Below are 23,987 nucleotides of genomic sequence, written 5' to 3'. Positions count from 1 at the left end.
TGTTCTCATGATGTCATCCATTACTATTGTAAACAGGATTGGTGATAGAACACTTCCCTGTCTCAGCCCACTAGTTATTTTGAACCAACTTGTCCTGCCAACTTGTGTTTGCATGCAACTACAACATTCCTTATACAATACCATGATCATTTTTATTAATCCCTGTCCAATTCCTTTTTGAACCAGACTGTCCCAAACTTTCGTCCTGGGGACACTGTCATATGCCTTTTCAATGTCAATGAATGTCATCACCATATCATTCCCGTACTCCCAATGCTTTTCCATTAGTTGTCTCATAATGAAAATGGGCTCTATTGTTGACCTTCCACTTCTGAAACCAAACTGATTTTCCTGTATCTGATTCTCAACCCTCAACCTTATTCTACTTTCCAGTATCCTTTCCATTATCTTAGCAACATGGGATATTAGAGTAATTCCCCTGTAGTTCTTCAAAACTTTCTTATCACCTTTCTTGAAAATTGGGATGATTATTCCTTTCTGCCAATCTTCAGGGACCTCCTTATTCTCCCAGACATTCCTGAGAACCCGATATGTCCACTGCAAGCCTACAGCTCCAGCTGCCTTTATCATCTCCACTGAAATTTCATCTATTCCAGCAGTTTTTCCATTCTCCATCTTTCTTACTGCCATTTCAATTTCATTCATTGTAATTTCTTTATCCATTTCATCAACTAATTGCCTTTCCTGGTCGTCCATTGAATGACTGTCATCCGTTCTTATGTTCAGCAGCTTCTGAAAATACTCTCTCCATCTATTTCTTATGGCTTTGTTAAAATTATGTCACCTTCATCCTTCACAAATCTGGTGTTTACTTGATCTCTCTATTTGTTTCTTAAGATACCATACAGTAATTTCTTGCTGCCCTGCGTATCACCTCTCAATGTCTGTGTGAATAAGGCCTAGCTTTTCCTCTTTTCTTCCTCCACTACTTTCTTGGCCAAATTCTTTGCCTCCACATATTTTCTTCTACTTTCTTCAGTCTTAGATGTTTTCCATGCTTTCCATGCCATTTTCTTTTCCTTCACTTTAATCTTTACCCTATCATTCCACCAGTGTGTTTCTTTGTCTTTCACATTTCTTGATGTTCTACCATACACCTTTTCTGCACATCCAACCAGTGCTTCCTTAAATCTTTTCCATTCCTCTTCAACATTCCCCACCTCTGTCCTGGGTACCAAGGGTATTATTTCCCTTTGAAATTCTTCTTGTATGCTTTTCTCCTTCAACTTCTATACTTTAATTCTTTTCTCTCTTCTTAATTGGGGTTTTTCAATCTTTCCAACTTTCAATTTTCCTATCACAACTCTATGATCTCCACCAAAGGCTTCTTCAGGCATGGCTGTTACATCTACAAGGTTCTTCCGGTGTTCTTTCTCTATGATTATATAATCAATCATGGTCTTTGTTCGTCTGTCTCCCCAGCCATACCTTGTAATCTTCTGACTGTTCTTCTTCCTAAACCAGGTGTTTCCAACAATCATTTGATTCCTCATGCAAAAATCCACCAACAACTCGCCTTCTGGATTTACATTTCCATATCTAAAGGGCCCTACAACATCTTCCTTTCCTTGTCTTTCCATTCCAACTTGTGCATTTAGATCTCCCATCAATAGTAGTTCCTTATCTTCTATCTGTCTCTCCACTTCCTCTAAGAAGTCCTCTAGATGTTCATCTATGCAACCAGTTTGTGGGGCATACAACTGAAATAGATCTTTCACGCCATTTTCAAACTGGAGTCTCATCATCATCATCCTATCGCTGACGTACTTTGTATATTCCAGATATTCTTGGATTTCTCTTCTAAGTATGATGGCCACTCCATTTTTTGCTTCAGGTCCTCCGCTGTAATACAGCCTGTATCCTTCTCTCAGAGGGATCTCCCCTGTACCCCTGTTCTTGGTCTCGCACAGTCCAAGTATGGCTATATCTTTTTCTATCATGAAGTCAACCAGTTCTTCTGTCTTTCCCGTCAGTGTCAGTACATTAACTGTTGCAATTTTGATGTAGTTTGGTGCTGGTTGCCTATTTTTCACAGTTCCCCCAGCACCTGAAGAGCTGCGCGTCGCTTTTAGCAGGGGACGCCCTAACCTTTTCCGAGGCACCATATCTGCTTTGTCCATATAGGCTATTGTTACGATGGGCTCGCCACACCCAAAGGCATTTTATACCTACTGCCAGGTTCAAAATTAGGCCACCCCTAACATGGAGACAGACTTCTTTCGTAGCCGCTCCTCTGGAGTACAGACGCTACGGGTATGCCCCTTCCGCCATCTCCGCCGTACCGAAGTCCACCTTTACCATCTTTTCCAATTCCTCAATTGTCATTTCCTTATCATATTTCTCCTCCCCTTGAGCTTGGTTGTTCACATTACTTTGAGAAGATTTTCAAAATATTACCCCTACCTGTCCAGTGATTCCCTGGGATCTATTATGAGCTCACCTGAATTACTCAAAACACTGTTCATTTCCTTTTTCCTTCCCTTCCTAAGATTCTTTATTACTGTCCAGAGAGGTTTCCCTGCTGCTTGACCTAGCCTTTCCAGGTTATTAGCAAAATCTTCTCCAAACTTGTTTTTGGATTCAACAACTATTTGTTTTACTCTCTTTCTTTCATTCCCTGTCTGCATCTGCCCTTGTTTGGAGCCATTTCTGATAAGCTTTCTATTTATGTTTACAAGCTGCTCTCACTTCGTCATTCCACCAAGATGTTCGCTTTTCCCCCATCTTAACACATAGTTGTTCCTAGGCATTCCCTTGCTGTTTCTACTACAGCATCCCTGTATGCCACCCATTCTCTTTCTATATCCTGAACTTGCTTACTGTCAACTGTTCGAAACTTCTCACTAATCATATCCATCTACTTCTGTCTAGTTTCCTCATCCTGAGGATTTTCTATCCTTATTTGTTTGCAGACAAATTTCACTTTCTCTATCCTAGGCCTACAGATACCTAGTTAACTACAGATCAGATAGTGGTCTGTATCATTGAAAAATCCCCGGAAACCAATACATTACTAGCAGATTTTCTGAATTCAGTCTCTTAAGATATAGTCTATTATGGATCTGGTACCTCTACCCTCCCATGTGTAGCGATGAATAGCTTTATGCTTGAAGAATGCATTCATAACTGCTAAACCCATACTAGCACAGACGTCCAGCAAACACTTCCCATTCCTATTAGCTTCCGTATCTTCCTCACATTTACCAATCACCCTCTCATATTCTCCAGTTCTATTTCCAACTCTCACATTGAAATCACCCATAAGCACTATTCTGTCCTAGCTGTTGACCTTGACCACGATGTCACTCAATGCTTCATAAAACTTGTCAACTTCATCCTCATCTGCACCCTCACATGGTGACTACACTGAGAAAATTCTCATTCCGATTCCTCCTACTGCCAAATCTACCCATGTCATTCGCGCATTTACATGCCTAACAGAAACTATGTTGCGTGCAATAGTATTCCTGATGAACGGGCCTACCCCACACCCTGCCCTTCCCTTTTTAAGACCTGTCAAGTACACTTTATAATCTACTCTCCCTTCCTCGTTATCTCCCCTTACCTGAGTAGCATTTACTCCTAGCACATCCAGATGCATCCTCCTAGCTGATTCAGCAAGTTCTACATTCTTTCTTCCATAAGCCCCATTAACAGTGATAGCTCCCCATTAAATTCCATTTTGTTCGCAAAGTTGTTTAGAAGGAGTCCCTCATCTGTCAAATGGGAGTGGGACTCATTACTCCCATAGGTCGGAGGCTTGGTTAAAATGTTCTGAGCTCGGTAAATTCACGAAGCAAGATGCTACCCTACTTATACATAGTCCAAGTGAGGATCTCTCCTCTAACGGGTTAGGGATCCACAGTGGATTGTATAATACCAATATAGTTTGTGCGTTATTGGACATTATATATTTTCCAGCAAACTCATTCCTGGTTGCCAGCATTTTGCCCCAGTGTGCTAAGTTGGGCTCATCAGTTGGTAAATAGCACACCTACCAAGATGCATGGCTAGTGCATACTGTGCAGGCCACTGCATAGGCTACTTGGACCCACCGGCAGTGCCAATGCACTATGAGAGACTGTCTCATTTTCAAAAGTTGATGCCTGCCTGGCCATCAGATGATGATGTTGATTCCAATAGGGAACCTGAAATATTTGTTCCGAATGAGTAAATTTGTAATGCCCTGGAAAACAAAGGCATTAGGAAACAGACTACGTGGACGGTAATGGAGATGTATCAAGGGAGTGTACGTTATGTGGAAGGAGGAGAGAGAGAGAGAGAGAGAGAGAGAGAGAGAGAGAGAGAGCAAAGATTGGCTAGATAAGAAGAATGATTTCAAAGAAGGCAGTGCACTCTCACTATTACTTTTCATTGTAGTAATAATGGATTCTCACCACTACTGTTCAACCATGCTCTAGAAATGGTAATGGGGGAACGGTTCAAGAAATGCCCCTCAAAAAACCACCAGAGGAAAATCAAAACAAAGTGCCTTGGTTTCGCTGACGACTTGGCATTAATAGCAACTGATTTAGACAAAGCTAAAACAAAGACATAAGAATATCAATACATTGCAATTTTTTTTTCTATTTATTTTACGTTGCACCGACACAGACAGGTCTTATGGCGACAATGGGATAGGAAAGGCCTAGGAATGGGAAGGAAGCGGCCGTGGCCTTAATTAAGGTACAGCCCCAGCATTTGCCTAGTGTGAAAATGGGAAACCATGGAAAATCATCTTCAGGGCTGCCGACAGTGGGGTTCGAACCCTCTATTTCCCGGATGCAAGCTCACAGCTGTGCGCTCCTAAACGCATGGCCAACTCACCCAGTGACATTGCAACTAAACTTCGCCTCAAAATATCATTTGAAAAGACAGAAATTACGTTCCAAAAAACAAATTATGAAAAGAAATAAGCATACATGGTAATAAAGTCGAAATTGTCACCCAATTCAAATACCAAGGAGAAGTAATAAGAAACAACCTAAATGAAAATCCAAATAGGAAAATACAAGCTAGTCAATGTATGAAGGGGTACCAAAAATATCCAGAATAACAATGCCGCGGGAAAAGCTTGTGTAGTACGCATTTCTGCCGCTAGGCGTGTATAGCGCAACTCATTGCCAGTTCAGTGCCGCCTGTGTTGTCGACCTGAGTGTTCTGCTCATCTGCTGTGATTGTTTTTGCTAGCGCTGTTTTGTTCTTGTTTCATTTTCTATGGTGGCAAGTTTAAGTGAACAACGTGCAAACCTTTTATTGGGAAGTTTTAAGAAGATTGCACAACGGTGTTTGTCCAAAAAAGACCCAATTTGTGGCAGGCAGGAGACTGGTTCGTCCACCACGACAATGCACCTGCACACACAGCCATCTCTGTTAGACAGTTTCTGGCTAAAAATAGCATGGTTCCGCTGCCCCACAGTTGACCTGGCTCCACGTGACTTTTTCTTATTTTCACGCTTGAAAAGGGGCATGAAAGGACACCGATTTGACAACATTGAAGAGGTCAGAAAAAACCGAGGGAGGAGCTGTCAGCTATTTCTAAAGATGACTCCAAAAAATATTTTGAACAATGGAAGCACCGGTGGGACAAAAAATGTATTAGTTGTAATGGAGAGTAATTTGAAGGGGATAAGGTTGTTTTGTAAAATATTTGAAAATATATACCTTTCAAAAAATAATTCCATTTCTTTTGGGTACCCCCTCGTACAAAACTTAACCTGGGACATCTAAAAAACAAAAAAGCCTGTCCATACACACAAAACTAAAACACTATAACACAGTTATAAAACTGGAAGCAACATATGCAGCAGAGACCCTCTTTCACTTGAATGACCAATCGAAGACCGACAGACTGTAGTAGACATCATTCGATCCACCCTACATCCCAAAAAAAGAGCATCTTACTTCAGTGTGGTATACATGGCATTTAATGTTCGGCTATATTAAACTGATTTAAACAAAGAATTAGAGACCATCCGATCAATAGCCAAAGCAAATTGCGCCCGTAAGGTTTTCATTAGTAGAATCATCACGAGGTCAATCATAAACTCGTATCACAGTTAATCAGGGAAACAAAACACAAGAGAGTATTTACGACTTTCACCTTTAGCAGTTCTAATATTCATCAGGTTACTAATCTTATCAAAAAAAAATATGATCTCAACATAGTCTTTAGGATGAACAATAGTAACTTGACCAATTTTAATAAATCTAGCATGGTCAACAAAAATTTAATAAAATTTTAATAATGCAGGGATACACAGGCTAAACTGCAATAACTGTCAAGCCAGTTATATTGGCCAGACAGGGAGGAACTTTAATGTCCAATACCTAGAACATGTAAATGCAGTGAAACACAATAGGTACTCTGCCATGCGCTAACATGTAACCGACAGTAAACACAAATTTTCAGGCATTGAACAGAATCTTCATATCATTAAGATCTTACAAAACTGCTCCTTACTCAGCATCATGGAAGAGTTTTACATTTTTTAGATAATCTGCTCAATCCTGACTTTAAATTGAATGAACCCACAGAAAAACAATGTGTTATTTGAGTTAATTAAACCCTCTATTTGCAAAGAGTACCATAAGTTAATTGCTAATCATGTCAGCAGACGTAAACACTCCCAACCCCTCTTCCCTGCCAACGCTTTCTAGTATGACTCCGCCTCTTTCCCCCACCCAATCAAATGAATTTCGTACAAAGCCTTGCATAGCAGGTAACAGTCACGTCACTTTGCACACAACACACCAGCGAGAAGGACGTCACTGGCGAACGGGAGTAAGTACAAATCTTAACTCATACATCACGTCTAAGATTTTTTCAGATATTATTTTCCGATAGATTTTTTCTGTTTCCCTTGCAGGTTCTGTTCTTTCTTCAAACCAGTACATCCTGGAAATGAATGGATTGAAACACAGTTTGATTTCCCGATTTCATATCGGTCCACTTGACCTTTAAACAACGCATATCAACTTTTTAAGGATATCTCCCTTTAATACGGCCTCACCGGCTTTCTTCCTTTCATAACAACAAAGTATTACCACTGTCAGCGGTAGTTTTATAACACAAAATACGAAAGATTATATTGCATTACTTTTGCTGGTTACCTGTCAACAGTGAAATTTTGTAAGTAAGGTGTTTGTTTTTACTTCAAGACATAAATGCGCAGTACTTAATTTCAACAATTAGTTTTAAGGATGGTACAATTTGTTGAATGACAATCAGAATGTTTTTACTTCTCTTTTAAAAAGTTTTTCTCATAATTCATAGGACAAATCTTAAAAAAAGATTTTACGATTACACAGTGCGGATGTTTTTTTATTGAACCTATATTTTAGGAGGACTCACCTTAGAAGACTATGTAATCTTGATATTGTTTGTCACATCATTGTTTATATGTAATGTGTTGTTTTAGTTCTTAAGTTGCTTTATATGTAGCTGAAGAGGGTCAGATATTGAACAAAACTAGTACTACTTCTAATGAGGTAGATTAAGAATTTATGTCTGTTAGTGTTGATTAGGTGGGAGTTTTAATAAGGTACTTTTTTCACATGGGATTCTAGAAGATCAAAAGAGGAATTGGAAGAATCTGCATCAACAAAAAAATACTAGAAAGATGGACAGTGGCGGATAGTACCCAAGAAAGTCATGTACAAAGAGTTGGAACCCAATATTGATACTATGTATAAGAGGAGACTGGGATTCTTTGGACACCTAATGAGAATGCAGGATTCGAGATCTTTGAAACAACTAGTACAGTATATTCTTGACTCAAAAAATATGTATTGGATCAGAGAAATAAGAGAGGGTCTGAAGGAAATTGGCTTTACATCAGAAGACACTATATACAACATAAAATTAAACAAGAAAACCAGGACACAAACTTCTTCTTCACACTCAAAAAAAAAGAAACTCACACTACAAATCTTTTCAAAATCAGAAAGGGCACGAAGATCGGAAAACATGAAAAAGTACTGGAAGGGCCACAAGGCCTGCTGAATGCATTGGAGGTAATAGGACAAGGATATGGCATGAAATTTAGTAAGGAGATGAGGGGATGGTTCTTACAGCCAAGGAAAAAAAGATAGACCAACAACATTTGGAGTAACGATTGGTGGGGAACAAGTGAGGAGGGTTGAGAGCTCCAAGTACCTAGGCAGCTTAATACAGGAAATTGGAAGAAACACTATGGAATAAGTGAGCGGGAGAGATAAGCAGAAAGAATCCTCAAAAATTTTTGAAGCTCGGGGTGGAGTAAAGATGTCCCCAAAACAGCAAAAGAGTGACGTACTAGATACCCTACATTCAAATACTGACAAATGCTTCAGAAATCTGGGTGATGAGGGAAAAGAGAAAAGCTGGATCCAGGCCAGTGAGATGAAACTTTTGAGAAGTAGAACAGGGATAACCGAATGGATAAGATAAAAAACAAGAAGGTTAGAGAACTAGTGCAAGTGGAACCATTGCAGAATAGGATAGAAAAATCAAGGCTTGTAGTAGTAGTAGTATTTGTTTTACATTCCACTGACCACATTTATGGTTTTCAGAGATGTTGAGGTGCTGGAATTTTGTCCTGGAGGAGTTTTTACCTGCCAATAAATGTATCAACACAAGGCTGATGTACTTGAGCGAGCACCTTCAAATACCATCGGACTGAATCCGCCAACTTGAGCTCAGAAAGTCAGTGCTCTACAGTTTGAGCTACTAAGTCTAAATTAAAGCTTGGATAGTAGTGACACATGAAGAGAATGGAGAAGAAGAGGATAATCAGGAAGATGCATGAGATGGGAGTGGGACACCAAGAGGAAGACCAAGGGGCATGGTTGAAAGGAATGGAGGAACGGGGGACAACTGTACTAAAGTGACGATGAGAGATGGTGTGAAGACAGAATGTTCTAATGTTCTAAACAGACCCAGCCAATGGATAGAGGCTGTACATGATGATGGTAATGATGATTATGAGGAGGTACATTTTTCTCAGGAACCATAAGAGCTAGACCAATCAACTCAGTACACTTCTTTAATTACCTAAAAGCTACAAAAAAGGCTTGCAAAATGTATTTTCCTCCCCCTAAAATACAGGTATTACGGCACTAATCACCTTCATATTTCTGAGGGAGAAAAATAATCCTTTTGGGAGCACATTTTAATAGAGGAAAATACTAGTTGGATACACTTGTAAGTTCCTATTGTAGGTACTAGCATTATTGATTTGCAAAAAAAAATTATGACTCAAAGTAATATCCTCCGTGAAAATTGTACTTAGAAGAATTTTAATTTTTGAACATGATTTGTTATGATTTACATTTCTGTTTATGAACTAAGGAAGACATTGATATTATGTAAGTATTTTGTCCTAGTTAATGTTAAAAGGTGAGAAACATTTGGTAATCATGGAAATAATTTCTTAGGTGTGAACCTACAAAATGGGCCTTAAAACATGCAGGTTTCACATCTAGATGCCCTTAAACATCTGCCCTGGATGATATTTCATCTATTGGAGATGCCTGTGCATATGTATTTATTATGCCTTTGCTGGCAGGACCTAGTGTTTACAGTGCACTATGTCTTCTGGTATAGGCTAGAGCAATTTTGTTACTTTCATTGATCTGTCTGTCTTATCCTTGGATTTGACAATGTGAAAGTAACTGAGGTATGAGTGATGCTAGTAATGCCATTCCTTATACAGCCAGTCCCTGCTGTGAATGGTGTGAAAATATTGCTCATAGGGTCGGTTGGTGCATGCATTTCAGTGGGCTTGGCAGATTGATATGCAGTAGGAACTTCTGGCTCGGCGAGGAAAGCAACGGGAAACCACCTCACTCCTCTTTTCCATAGTACGCCTCTTCAGTAATGCCTAGGCCATCTATGACAGCTGGTGGTGGAGCTGTTGAGGATCCAACCAGCCTTAGAGCTGAGGACTGAACATACACATGCATTTATTTTAATATTATGAAATACTTAGTTAATGCCCAGGTGACAAGTCACGCACACCACTCTGTAGATAATGAGTTAAGGACAACAGCAAAATAATTCTACAATGGTATCATGCCATGATCTCTTGTCTTTCAGAAACAGGTTTGGCAGTTTCCTTCATAAAACAGACAGTTATGCATATTGAATTAAAAATAAAAGTTACAACTTACTTTTGTAATCTCTGAAGATTTACAGATGAGTATACTTTCACCAGTTTCACCCTTCCCGGCTCTACCAGCACGGCCAGCCATTTGCTTATATCGACTCAGATTAATAAAATCACGAGCTACATATGGAGAACGTAAAATGACTCGCCTAGCAGGCAAATTTACACCGGCAGCTAATGTTGATGTACAGCAAATGCAACACAGAATACCTGTGCAATATGCCTCTTCCAATAAACGCCGTTCATCTAATGTGAGACCTGTATAGGAGAATAACAGCATATTAACACAAAGTTCACCGAAGGATATTGCTTATACAAAGCAAGAAATTTAATCAATTCTTCAAAAATAAATTTTGCAATTTATGAAATCAAAATGATTTCTTTCTACTTACTATCCAGCTTCAAAACATGACATATTAGGAAACTAAAATAGACAGTGAATCATCAAAATTAGGGTTTTCCAAAAATTATATAGTCAAGGGTATACTAATACTGTTAATAGCAGAAAAGGGTTTCTTCTCATAATTTTGTAATGAAACTAGTTTAGACATGAATTTACATTAAAATAACATATTTACTCACATATCCTGTATTCCAGGACATCTTTGCAAAACAACAAATCATTAAAATTCTGTTCATTTAATAATAACGAAGTAGAAATCGTATATAGCTTCTTCTCTTCTTTTTGTCCAGGCCTTTCTCCCACTTCATTTGCTGTCAGTCTGAATTTGCCAATCTCTCCTGTTCTGGGTGATCATTGGATTTTGTTTGGCTTCTCGCAGGTCTTTGTCTACAACAGACTTCCAAATGTGACGAAGTCTTCCACGGTCTCTTGGTTGAGTTCCACATCATACATACATACACACATACAGGAATACACTATATATATCATAATTTTCATTTCCCAGTAATGGTTCCTTTGAAATAAAATAACACATCCACATTGCTTTTCTCATCTTAAAAACCTGGGATACATTGCACTTTGAACTTTAAATACCACCCTAGTACTTCATGAATAGCTCTATAAACTGTTCTTATTCCTTCCAAAAGTCATGAATGCACCATTTTGGTAAAACAAGTAAAACGTTTTTCCTAGCATGGCCTTCCCTGCCTGTTTACTTTAGTGATGATTTATTTCTCACAATTAATATTTTAAAGATTTATATAAAATAACCTGGTAGGTAGTATAAACAAGGAAAGTACATATGTGGGGTTGAAAGAGTGACTCCATATAACTTTTTTAAGCACTACCAAAAATTTGGCAGTTGCATCTCTTTACTTCTGGTTCTGTGTTTGGGAATTTCCATACTGATATTCTTAGTTTCAATATTATCGACACAACATACTTAAGTATGACTGAAAATTCCTGCTAGTGCAGAAAAAGGGATGATTGACAATGTGCTATGAGACTTGGAAGAAATAAAAGTTTTGCATGGGAAAGTTGTGGCAGGGAGAAGTCTAACAATTTACACTTCAGTGTAAAGCTTGTAGAAATATTACCCGTCAGAAACACTTGGCATATCTCTCAAGCCACTGCATATCTATTATATGTAAATCATGTATAACATTGTCAGAAAAAGTCACACTTCCCTTTTATTTGATTTTAAGAATTGTAATGAATTTAATTCTTTTATTCTAACCACGCCCCCCAGCCAAAAAAATGCCCACAATGGATACAAAATATATATTTCTTACAAATAGAACTACAACATAAAACAACATATCCACATATCCACATTGCTTTTACTCATTACTGTAGTTCATTAACAGATATTAAAAAGCTGGGATACATAGCACTTTGAACTTTAAATACCATCCTAGTACATTATGAATAGTTCTGTAAATTATAACAACATATGTTAATGAAAAGTAGAGGATAGGAAAAGACAGGTGGAACAGGGTCTTGGGAGAGAGAGAGAAGGGAGGAGGAATTAGTTTCTGCAGCCGTGAGGAAAGATAGGGCTGACCAAGAGGGGAGGGGATCAAATGAAGTGGGTAGGGTTGAGGCTCTGGTCATGGGGAATTCCATTGTTAGACATGTGGGGAAAAGTGTGTGGAGGAAAGGGAACCAGGATAGAGTGTCCGAATGCAGCACAGGTGGAGTTTACGGAAGTGGAGATTGTTATCAGTGGAATACTGTGTAGGAGGGATACTGACTGGAAGATGATTGGGGATTTAAATGAGACTTTGGAGTGGGTATGTGGGAAACGGGGAGTGAGATTTCTAGATCCTAATGGGTGGGTAGGAGATTGGGATCTGCGCTCAGAAGGCCTTCACTTAAACCTCAGTGGTACATATAAGTTAGGAAATTTGTTTAGAAGGGTTATAGGGAGGTACATTCACAGAAACGGGGTGGTCTAGGGAGCGGCGATAAGGCTACAGGGATCTGGAAGTCAAGCAGAGATGACATAAAAATGTTAGTGCTGTACTGTAGAAGTATTGTACAGAAAGGAATATAATTAATTTAATAGATATATACCCGTTTGAAATGGTTTGGCCATGTCAAATGAATGGACGATGGAAGGACAGCAAAACAATGGCTACACACAGTTGTGGCCGGAAAACGACCGGTAGGAAGACCTAGGAAGAGATGGCTGGACCAAGTGAAAGAGGACATAGGAACAAGAGGAGTCAGCTGGGATGTCGTCCTTAGAGAAGAGTGGTACATGGACAGAAAGAAGTGGAGAGAGCTCTTAAACCACACCCGGGCAACTGGAGTGGAAAACTGATGATGATGATGATGATGATGATGATGATGATGATGAATAGATATATACTTACCAGATATTGTAATAGGAGTTGAATCATGGCTGAGAAATGATATAATGGATGCAGAAATATTCTCACGGAACTGGAGTGTGTATCACAGAGACAGGATACGAATGGTAGGAGAGGGAGTATTCATTCTGGTGAAAGAAGAATTTGTAAGCTATGACAAAGTGAAAGATGACAAACATGAAATTACAGCTGTAAGGCTCATCTCTAAATATAATAGGCATCTTGATGTCTTTGGAGTGTACAGACCAGGAAAGGGCAGCGCTGATGCTGATTCAGAATTATTTGTTAAGATAATCAGGTATGTGGGAAACGATATGGAAAGGAACATGATCGTAGCGGGTGATCTCAATTTACCAAATGTCAATTGGGAAGGTAATGCGAACAACAGGAAGCATGACTAACAAATGGCAATTAATATGGAAAAGACAACTGATTGAGAAAGTGATGGAACCAACTAGGGGGAAGAATATTGTGGACGTAGTGCTAGTAAAACCAGATGAGCTCTATAGAGAAACCGAAGTAACAGATGGTATAAGTGATCTAAAAGCAGTTTATGTTGTAGTTAGAAATAAATGTGATAGAAAGGAAAGTTTTAAGTAGGGCTATTAGGCAGTACCATATGGCTGATAAAACAGGCATGAGGGAGTTTAAAAAAAGTAAATGGTAAATAAAAACGTAAACAGATTCTGGGATGGGTTTAAAGCAATTGTTGAGGAATGTGTAAACAGGTTTGTACCTTTAAAGGTGGTAAGGACTGGTAAAGACTCAAAATATTATAATCAGGAAGTAAAGAGACTAAGAAGGAGGGGCAGGCTGGAAAGAAATAGAGTTAGAAATGGCTGTGGCAGTAAGGAGAAATTGAAGGAACTTACTAGGAAATTGTATCCAGCAAAGAAGTCAGCAAAGGATATTATGATTTAAAGTTAAGAACTTCATTTTGGTCCATATTGAATCTAGATTTACACTATAAATTGAGGATAATTATGTCCACCTTTTCAATACAAAAACAATGTGACGTCATTAACACATCACATATTTATTACCTTTCAAACATTGGGACCGGTTTCGGCATTATTTGTATGCCATCATCAGCCATAGGAAACTTTGTGACAAGGCCTAAGTACAATATTAACATAACTTACAACATATATATATATATATATATATATATATATATATATAAATTGAACATATTCTTACATGACTATTAAAATTTTTTGGTGTACACCATAAAACCTTGGATTAAAATTGGTAGCATATTTTATGCGACATATTATGACTTTATACAATTATTTGACTAAAGTTAAAGCTTTTTGTCAGTTTTTATAAATATTACAAAATGTTAATTGAGCATCCAGATAACAATTTTCAATCTTTAAAAACGTTTATAACTACTAGGCGTTAAAGATAATAGTGCATTTGTTTGGTCAATAATACTAAATTGACATGCATGAAAATGAAATCGCCTACTGTCAGATTGGAAAACAGTGACCTATTTGTACTAGGTATGGGGATAAGTTATATTATCAGTCTTTAGTAATTCTATATCTTGCGTTAATATAGTTTGGTTATTTAATAACAAGTCGAATAAAATGATAAATTCGGCTGATATTTTAAACTTTAAAACATTAATTGTCCATTATAGAGGTCCCTTTTTCAGTGAAGATATATAGTGAGCAAAACAGTTCCTCTTAGAATTGATTACAGGTTCACTCTGTTTTAGGTGGATTTTGGATTGAATAAATTTCTTATTTCGTAATATAATGTCGTTGAGCAATGTTCGTATATGTAATATTCCGTCTTTTATGCTAATGTTCTTAAAATGTAGATCGACTTGATAGAAGTGGACTGGTGAACCGAAATTTCTTGGACCATTACATTCGAGGTCTTTGAGGTTCTAGAAATATCTCGATCCAAGACGGACCTAAGAAGAGAGATATATATACTATGTAGTAGCGTAAGAATAACTAAGTTTAATAGGCATTATTTTCGTTTAAGTAGAAACTCACCCTAAGCACTATGTTGTCGAGAATGAAGCTGGTGAGGAACTGTCTACCAGAAAGGCAGAAAGCAGACTACGAGTATTAGAAGAGGGGCGGAGCATGTTATGTAGGGGAAGGGGGATCGCGATAATGCGAGGTTATTGGTCGGGAGGGCGTGGATTATGGAGGGGATGGTAGATGAGCATATTGCGCACCATTTTGTGTACTGGTTGATTTATTGGTCTTTTTAGATTGTTGATCACTGAAATGAGTTTTTCGGATACCTCATTCAGATTATAATTCGGGTTAAAATACTGATCTAATGATATGAAACTTTGTTCCGTTATGTCTAGTAAGGGCCCTTTTTCCATTATTTCTACAACGTCAATATCATGGTTAATGTCATGAAAACTATGTTTATAGTCATTTATGTGTTGTCCTATAGCTGAAAATCTCCTGTATTTAATGGCGTTGACGTGCTCATTGTACCTAACCTTAAAGGATCTCCCTGTTTGTCCAATGTATGTACTATTACAGCTGTTACAGTGAAATCTGTATACGCCCGATTTATGATATGGGTTTGGTGCGTTGACTAGTTTAGCGTTATGAAATATGTCAAGATTTCTGTTGTTGGTTTTAAAAGAGATGTTGATCTTTTTCTTCAAAATTTTTGTGATTCTATAGACATTAGGCTTAAATGTGAATGTTGAGTAGACTTTTGGTCTAGTTATTTCTTTTTGTAGGTTTGATTTCGGTCTGTGCTTGAACTTATAAATTATTCATTCTATGAAACTACGATTATAGCCGTTATGGGCTGCAATGCTACGTATTGTTTTTAGTTCTCTATTTAAGTCTGATTTTGACATGGGAATGCTAAAAGCCCGGTGTATCATACTATTATAGGTTGCTCGCTTTTGGTTGGGTGGGTGTATGAAGTCCTTATGAATGGTTGTAGCGGTGTGTGTTTGTTTTCTATAGATCTTATATTTAAAGGAATACGGGAGCCGAGTGACTGTTAAATCTAAGAAGTTAAGGGCTCTGTTGTCCTCGGATTCTATTGTAAACTTAATATCTGGATCAATATTATTAAGATGTGCCAGGGTGGTAGGTGCATCTGAAATGTGCTGGTCCATAACTATAAGCGTATCATCAATAAATCTGGCCCACAAGAGAATGTTATTAAATTTCTTATCATCTTCTATTCTAGTACGTTCAAGGAAATCTAGATATATATCAGCCAAAATGCCAGACGCTGGTGACCCCATGGCCAGTCCATCTTGTTTGTATATCACTTTGTCGAATGTAAAGTAATTGCTATTAACCAACAGTTTAAGGATGGTCATAAAATCCGCTATTTCTAATTGACCGAGTTTGCTGTGAGTACGTAAGTTTTTTGAAATTATTGGTAGTACTTTTTCTGGTTTTATGTTTGCATACATGTTGATGATATCAAATGAATGCATCGTATAATGGGGTTGCATTTTAAAGTTGTCTAGTTTTTTAACTAATTCTAGAGTGTTCATCACGGATTTGTTCGCTTGAAAAGTATAGTATTTTCTTAGGAACTGTTGCTATAACTTAGCGAACATGACTAAACAACTAGTAATAGAAACAGAAGCGGCTATCAACAAAATACCTATTGATACTCAGAATGAAGTTAGATATGAAGCGAAGAAACAATTAAACAGTATTCTAAATGCACCAATTTACACTACTAATTCAACGCAACACGAGGACCGGAAAAAGATCTACAGCTTAAGAATAAGATTAAAGACACAAAAACCATCATCACCAAAGCAGACAAAGGAAGCACCACTGTTATAATGGACAAAACTGATTATATAACCAAAACAAAAAACTTTTTTACTGACAGTTCTTTTACAATAATAGAAAAAGATCCAACTAAATCTATTCAAAAACAGTTAAAACAGACACTAAAAAACATAACCTTCCTGTTGACTGATAGCGAAAAAAACAAGCTGATCAACATGAATCCTGATCTCCCCACGGTCAAAGCCCAAACAAAAATCCATAAGGAAGGAGTACCTATACGTCCCATAGTAAATTTTAGACCGAGCCCTCTTTACAAGACAGCGCGATTTATACAACAGTTCGTAAGAAAATACTATACTTTTCATGCAAACAAATCCATGATGAACACTCTAGAATTAGTTAAAAAACTAGACAACTTTATAAAATGCAACCCCATTATACGATGCATTCATTTGATATCATCAACATGTATGCATATATAAAACCAGAAAAAGTACTACCAATAATTTCAAAAAACTTACGTACTCACAGCAAACTCAGTCAATTACAAATAGCAGATTTTATGAACATCCTTAAACTGTTGGTTAATAGCAATTACTTTACATTCGACAAAGTGATATACAACAAGATGGACTGGCCATGGGGTCACCAGCGTCTGGCATTTTGGCTGATATATATCTAGATTTCCTTGAACATACTAGAATAGAAGATGATAAGAAATTTACTAACATTCTCTTGTGGGCCAGATTTGTTGATGATAAGTTTATAGTTATGGACCAGCACATTTCAGACGCACCTACCACCCTGGCCATCTTAATAATATTGATCCAGATATTAAGTTTACAATAGAATCCGAGGACAACAGAGCCCTTAACTTCTTAGATTTAACAATCACTCGGCTCCCGTATTCCTTTAAATATAAGATCTATAGAAAACACACACACACCGCTACAACCATTCATAAGGACTCCATACACCCACCCAGCCAAAAGCGAGCAACTATAATAGTATGATACACCGGGCTTTTAGCATTCCCATGTCAAAATCAGACTTAAATAGAGAACTAAAAACAATACGTAGCATTGCAGCCCATAACGGCTATAATCGTAGTTTCATAGAACGAATAATTTATAAGTTCAAGCACAGACCGAAATCAAACCTACAAAAAGAAATAACTAGACCAAAAGTCTACTCAACATTCACATGTAATCCTAATGTCTATAGAATCACAAAAATTTTGAAGAAAAAGATCAACATCTCTTTTAAAACCAACACCAGAAATTTTGACATATTTCATAACGCTAAACTAGTCAACGCACCAAACCCGTATCATAAATCGGGCGTATACAGATTTCACTGTAACAGCTGTAATAGTACATACATTGGACAAACAGGGAGATCCTTTAAGGTTAGGTACAATGAGCACGTCAACGCCATTAAATACAGGAGATTTTCAGCTATAGGGCAACACATAAATGATTATAAACATAGTTTTCATGACATCAACCATGATATTGACGTCGTAGAAATAATGGAAAAAGGGCCCTTACTAGACATAACGGAACAAAGTTTCATATCATTAGATCAGTATTTTAACCCAAATTATAATCTGAATGAGGTATCCGAAAAACTCATTTCAGTGATCAACAATCTAAAAAGACCAATAAATCAACCAGTACACAAAATGGTGCGCAATATGCTCATCTACCATCCCCTCCGTAATCAACGCCCTCCCGACCAATAACCTCGCATTATCGCGATCCCCCTTCCCCTACATAACATGCTCCGCCCCTCTTCTAATACTCGTAGTCTGCTTTCTGCCTTTCTGGTAGACAGTTCCTCACCAGCTTCATTCTCGACAACATAGTGCTTAGGGTGAGTTTCTACTTAAACGAAAATAATGCCTATTAAACTTAGTTATTCTTACGCTACTACATAGTATATATATCTCTCTTCTTAGGTCTGTCTTGGATCGAGATATTTCTAGAACCTCAAAGACCTCGAATGTAATGGTCCAAGAAATTTCGGTTCACCAGTCCACTTCTATCAAGTCGATCTACATTTTAAGAACATTAGCATAAAAGACGGAATATTACATATACGAACATTGCTCAACGACATTATATTATGAAATAAGAAATTTATTCAATCCAAAATCCACCTAAAACAGAGTGAACCCTGTAATCAATTCTAAGAGGAACTGTTTTGCTCACTATATATCTTCACTGAAAAAGGGACCTCTATAATGGACAATTAATGTTTTAAAGTTTAAAATATCAGCCGAATTTATCATTTTATTCGACTTGTTATTAAATAACCAAACTATATTAACACAAGATATAGAATCACTAAAGACTGATAATGTAACTTATCCCCATACCTAGTACAAATAGGTCAGTTTTCCAATCTGACAGTAGGCGATTTCATTTTAATGCATGTCAATTGAGTATTATTGACCAAACAAATGCACTATTATCTTTAACGCCTAGTAGTTATAAACGTTTTTAAAGATTGAAAATTGTTATCTGGATGCTCAATTAACATTTTGTAATATTTATAAAAACTGACAAAAAGCTTTAACTTTAGTCAAATAATTGTATAAAGTCATAATATGTCGCATAAAATATGCTACCAATTTTAATCCAAGGTTTTATGGTGTACACCAAAAAATTTTAATAGTCATGTAAGAATATGTTCAATTTATATATATATATGTTGTAAGTTATGTTAATATTGTACTTAGGCCTTGTCACAAAGTTTCCTATGGCTGATGATGGCATACAAATAATGCCGAAACCGGTCCCAATGTTTGAAAGGTAATAAATATGTGATGTGTTAATGACGTCACATTGTTTTTGTATTGAAAAGGTGGACATAATTATCCTCAATTTATGGATATTATGATGGCAAGCATAAATAGCAATCATACAAATTTCAGTGAAAAATGGGAGGCTTCACTGTGTGGGCTACTGTAGTCACATCCTAGTTCGTGAACCATAGGCAATGGCTGAGTGGCCCAGTAAGTGGTCCTGAGAGTCGGGATACCAGTTGCTATGGAATGCGAGTGGGCTTCTCAGACATATTCTGAGTCATGGCCCTCCTTGTGCTCAGGCGGCTACGACTATACAATCCACTGCTGGTCTGTAACCCGTTAGAGGAGAGATCCTCACTTGGACTATGTGTAAGTAGAGTAGCATCCTGCTTCATGAATTTACCGAGCTCAGAACATTTTAAGCAAGTCTCGGACCTATGGGAGTTTTTTTTTTTTTGCTAGGGGCTTTACGTCGCACCGACACAGATAGGTCTTATGGCGACGATGGGATAGGAAAGTCCTAGGAGTTGGAAGGAAGCGGCCGTGGCCTTAATTAAGGTACAGCCCCAGCATTTGCCTGGTGTGAAAATGGGAAACCACGGAAAACCATCTTCAGGGCTGCCGATAGTGGGATTCGAACCTACTATCTCCCGGATGCAAGCTCACAGCCGCGCACCTATGGGAGTAACGGAGTCCCACTCACATTTGACAGACGAGGGAATCCTTGTAAACAACTTGGCGAATGAAATGGAATTCGATAGGGAGCTATCAATAATAACGGGGATTATGGAAGAATGAAAGTAGAACTGGCTGAGTCAGCAAAAATGATACATCTGGATGTGCTAGGAGTAAGTGATATTCGGGTAAGGGGAGATAACGAGGAAGAGATAGGAGATTGTAAAGTGTGCTTGACGGGTCTTAGCAAGGGAAGGGCAGAGTATGGGGTAGGGCTGTTTATCAGGAATACCATTGCACGCAACATAGTTTCTGTTAGGCACGTAAATACGCGAATGACATGGGTAGATTTGGCAAATGGAGGAATTAGACAAGAATTGTCTCAGTGTATTCACCATGTGAGGGTGCAGATGAGGAAGTTGACAAGTTTTATGAAGCATTGAGTGACATCGTGGTCAGGGTCAACAGCAAGGACAGAATAGTGCTTATGGGCGATTTCAATGTGAGAGTTGGAAATAGAACTGGAGGATATGAGAGGGTGATTGGTAAATGTGAGGAAGATATGGAAGCTAATAGGAATGGGAAGTGTTTGCTGGACTTCAGTGCTAGTATGGGTTTAGCAGTTAGGAATGCATTCTTCAAGCATAAGGCTATTCACCGCAACACATAGGAGGGTAGGGGTACCAGATCCATAACAGACTATATCTTAAAAGACTTTGATTTCAGGAAATCTGCTAGGAATGTACAGGTTTCCAGGGATTTTTGGATGATACAGACCACTATCTGATCTGCAGTGAACTAAGCATCTGTAGGCCTAGGGTAAAGAAAGTGAAATTTGTCTGCAAACGAATAAGGATAGAAAATCCCCAGGATGAGGAAACTAGACAGAAGTAGATGGATATGATTAGTGAGAAGTTCCGAGCAGTTGACAGTAAGCAGGTTCAGAATATAGAGAGAGAATGGGTGGCATACAGGGATGCTGTAGTAGAAACAGCAAGGAAATGCCTAGGAACAACTGTTTGTAAAGATGGGAAAAGGGGAACAACTTGGTGGAATGATGAAGTGAGAGCAGCTTGTAAACGTAAAAAGAAGGCTCAACAGAAATGGCTCCAAATAAGGGCAGAGGCAGAGGGGGATTTGTACGTAGATGAATGAAACGGAGTGAAACAAATAGTTGTCGAAACCAAAAATAAGTCATGGGAAGATTTTGGTAATAACCTGGAAAGGATAGATTAAGCAGCAGGGAAACCTTTCTGGACAGTAATAAAGAATCTTAGGAAGGGAGGGAAAAAGGAAATGAACAGTATTTTGAGTAATTCAGGTAAACTCATAACAGATTCCAGGAAATCTCTGGTGAGGTGGAGGGAATATTTTCAACATCTTCTCAACGTAAAAGGAAATCTTCCTGGTGGTGTTGTGAACAGCCAAGCTCATGGGGAGGAGGAAAATGATGCTGGTATTGATGTTGGTATTTTACCCTTGAGGAAGTGGAAAGGATGGTAAATAAACTACATTGTCATAAAGCAGCAGGAATAGATGAAATTAGACCTGAAATGGTGAAGTATAGTGGGAAGGCAGGGATGAAATGGTTTCATAGAGTAGTAAGATTAGCATGGAGTATTGGTAACGTACCTTCGGATTGGACAAAAGCAGTAACTGCACCTATGTATAAGCAGGGGAACAGGAAGGATTGCAACAACTATCGAGGTATCTTATTGATTAGTATACCAGGCAAAGTATTCACTGGCATCTTGGAAGGGAGGGTGCAGTCAGTGGTTGAGAGGAAGTTGGATGAAAACCAGTGTGGTTTCAGACCACAGAGGAGCTGTCAGGATCAGATTTTCAGTATGCGCCAGGTAATTGAAAAATGCTACGAGAGGAACAGACAGTTGCAGAAAAATGATTATGCTTGATGGCATTGACATGTTCATTATATCTGATGGTAAAATATCTACCAGTACGCCCTATGTAACTTGTAAAGCAGTTATTACAACTAATTCGATAAACTCTTGACTGAAGATATTTATTATTATTGTTAACTGTCTTGGTGTTATGTATGCTGTGCCTGCTATTATGTGTAGTTCTGAAAGTTATTTTAAGATTATGCTTTTTAAAGATATTAGTTAGAGAATATATAAACGTGTTATTAAAAGTGAAAGTTGCGTAACCTTTCTTGGGTTGATCTAGTTACACCAGTGTAGTTTTGGGTCGGGATTTGATCTTTCGAATAATGGAATTAACCATTTCTTTTTTATAACCATTTTTTCTGGCTATTTCATGAATTAGTTGTAGCTCTTCGTTAAGGTCTGTTTTTGATAATGGTATACTAAATGCTCTATGAATCATGCTATGGTATGCAGCTTTTTTATGGGAATTAGGGTGAATGGAGTCTGTTTTTATAGTGTTTATTGTATGAGTGGGTTTGTGGTAAATTTTGAAGGTCAGGTGTTTTTCGTGCCTAGTAATCATCAGATCAAGATAGTTTAGGTTACAGTTATTCTTGGATTCTTTAGTAAATTGATCTGAGCAGTTGAGGATGACCTTGTAGGAGGTCGAAACCGGTCCTATTATACATGTGATATTCCATCACACATGTGATAATAAATAAGTATTGATTAGGTGGAGCCTTTCTTTCTTTTTATGATATTCGGTGGCTATCAATACGGAACAAAAATGAAATTTATAAATCAAGAAATATATACTCCTCTATGGAAAAGATATTGACTTTGATTGCCGATTTATCGTAATTTAGAGGTATGGAGATTGTTACATAGGTTAATACTGTTAAAATGATTAATCCTAAAGGTTACTTTCGTTGATGTTTGCCAAAATAATATTGTAAAATGAAACTGCAGAGAGATGGAGTAGTCCAACTGACGTTCCTTAACTATTTGTCAGTGTTAAAATGTTAAAACTTTAGATTATCTTAGATAAAAATGTATTGTGTTGCTGTCATGTGGCAAATATGACTCCGCCTAAAGGATTATTCAATGAAAGAAAATTTACAAAGACAAAGTCACCTCCGTACAGGCCAAGAAGGCCCTTGGAGGAGTGGAAGGTAAAGGCTTCCACCATTGTTAACCGCAGCACGTGATGGGGTAGAGTGGTTAGGTCTACGCCCGGCTGCCTTTGCCCCCAGGAATTAACTTGGTACTCATTTTTGGTGCAGGCTGAGAGAACCTCAGGGCCATATGCACCTCCGGAAGTGGAAATCTCATTTCTTAAATTTTACGACTTCCTGACGGGGATTCAAACCCACGTCCTTCCGGGTGAACCGAGCACGCCTTTACCGCCTCGGCCAGGCAGCCTCTGAAAGAAAATTTAGGGGTAATAAATACCCGATTAGAGTGATTAGCTGCCACTCGTGGAGGTTCGGGTTCGATTCACGGCTCTGCCACGAAATTTATAAAGTGGTGTAAGGGTTGGAACGGGGTCCACTAAGTCTCAGGAGGTCAAATGAGTAGAGGGGGGATCGATTCCCACCTGAGCCATCCTCGAAGTGGTTTTTCATATCTTCCCACTTCTCCTACAGGCAAATGTAAAGGCCACGGCCGCTTCCTTCCCTCTTCCTTGTCTATCCCTTCCAATCTTCCCATCTCCAACACAGGGCCCCTGTTCAGCAAGCAGCTGCGGTCGCCTGGGCGAGGAACTGGTCAGCCTTCCCAGTTGTATTCTCCGATCCGAAGTCTCACACTCCAAGACACTGCCCTTGAGGTGGCAAGAGGTGGGATCCCTCACTGAATCCTACAGAAAAACCAACCCTGGAGGAGTAAGCAGATTACGAAAGAAAGAAAGAAT

At 38.2% G+C, this 23,987-nt stretch overlaps 1 protein-coding gene across 1 annotated transcript in view; it reads right to left on the bottom strand.

The window, feature by feature from the left end:
- mus301 (mutagen-sensitive 301) overlaps positions 1-23,987 on the bottom strand; it is a 239,331-nt gene that overhangs the window by 96,702 nt on the left and 118,642 nt on the right. Inside the window, exon 9 of the mRNA XM_068226820.1 lies at positions 10,174-10,427. Coding sequence (XP_068082921.1) covers positions 10,174-10,427 — 254 coding nt within the window. The remainder of the gene's footprint in view (positions 1-10,173; positions 10,428-23,987) is intronic.

This window comes from Anabrus simplex, chromosome 3, assembly GCF_040414725.1.
Source record: "Anabrus simplex isolate iqAnaSimp1 chromosome 3, ASM4041472v1, whole genome shotgun sequence".
Taxonomy (NCBI): Eukaryota; Metazoa; Arthropoda; class Insecta; order Orthoptera; family Tettigoniidae; genus Anabrus; species Anabrus simplex.
This window is presented reverse-complemented; position numbering and strand designations above follow the sequence as displayed.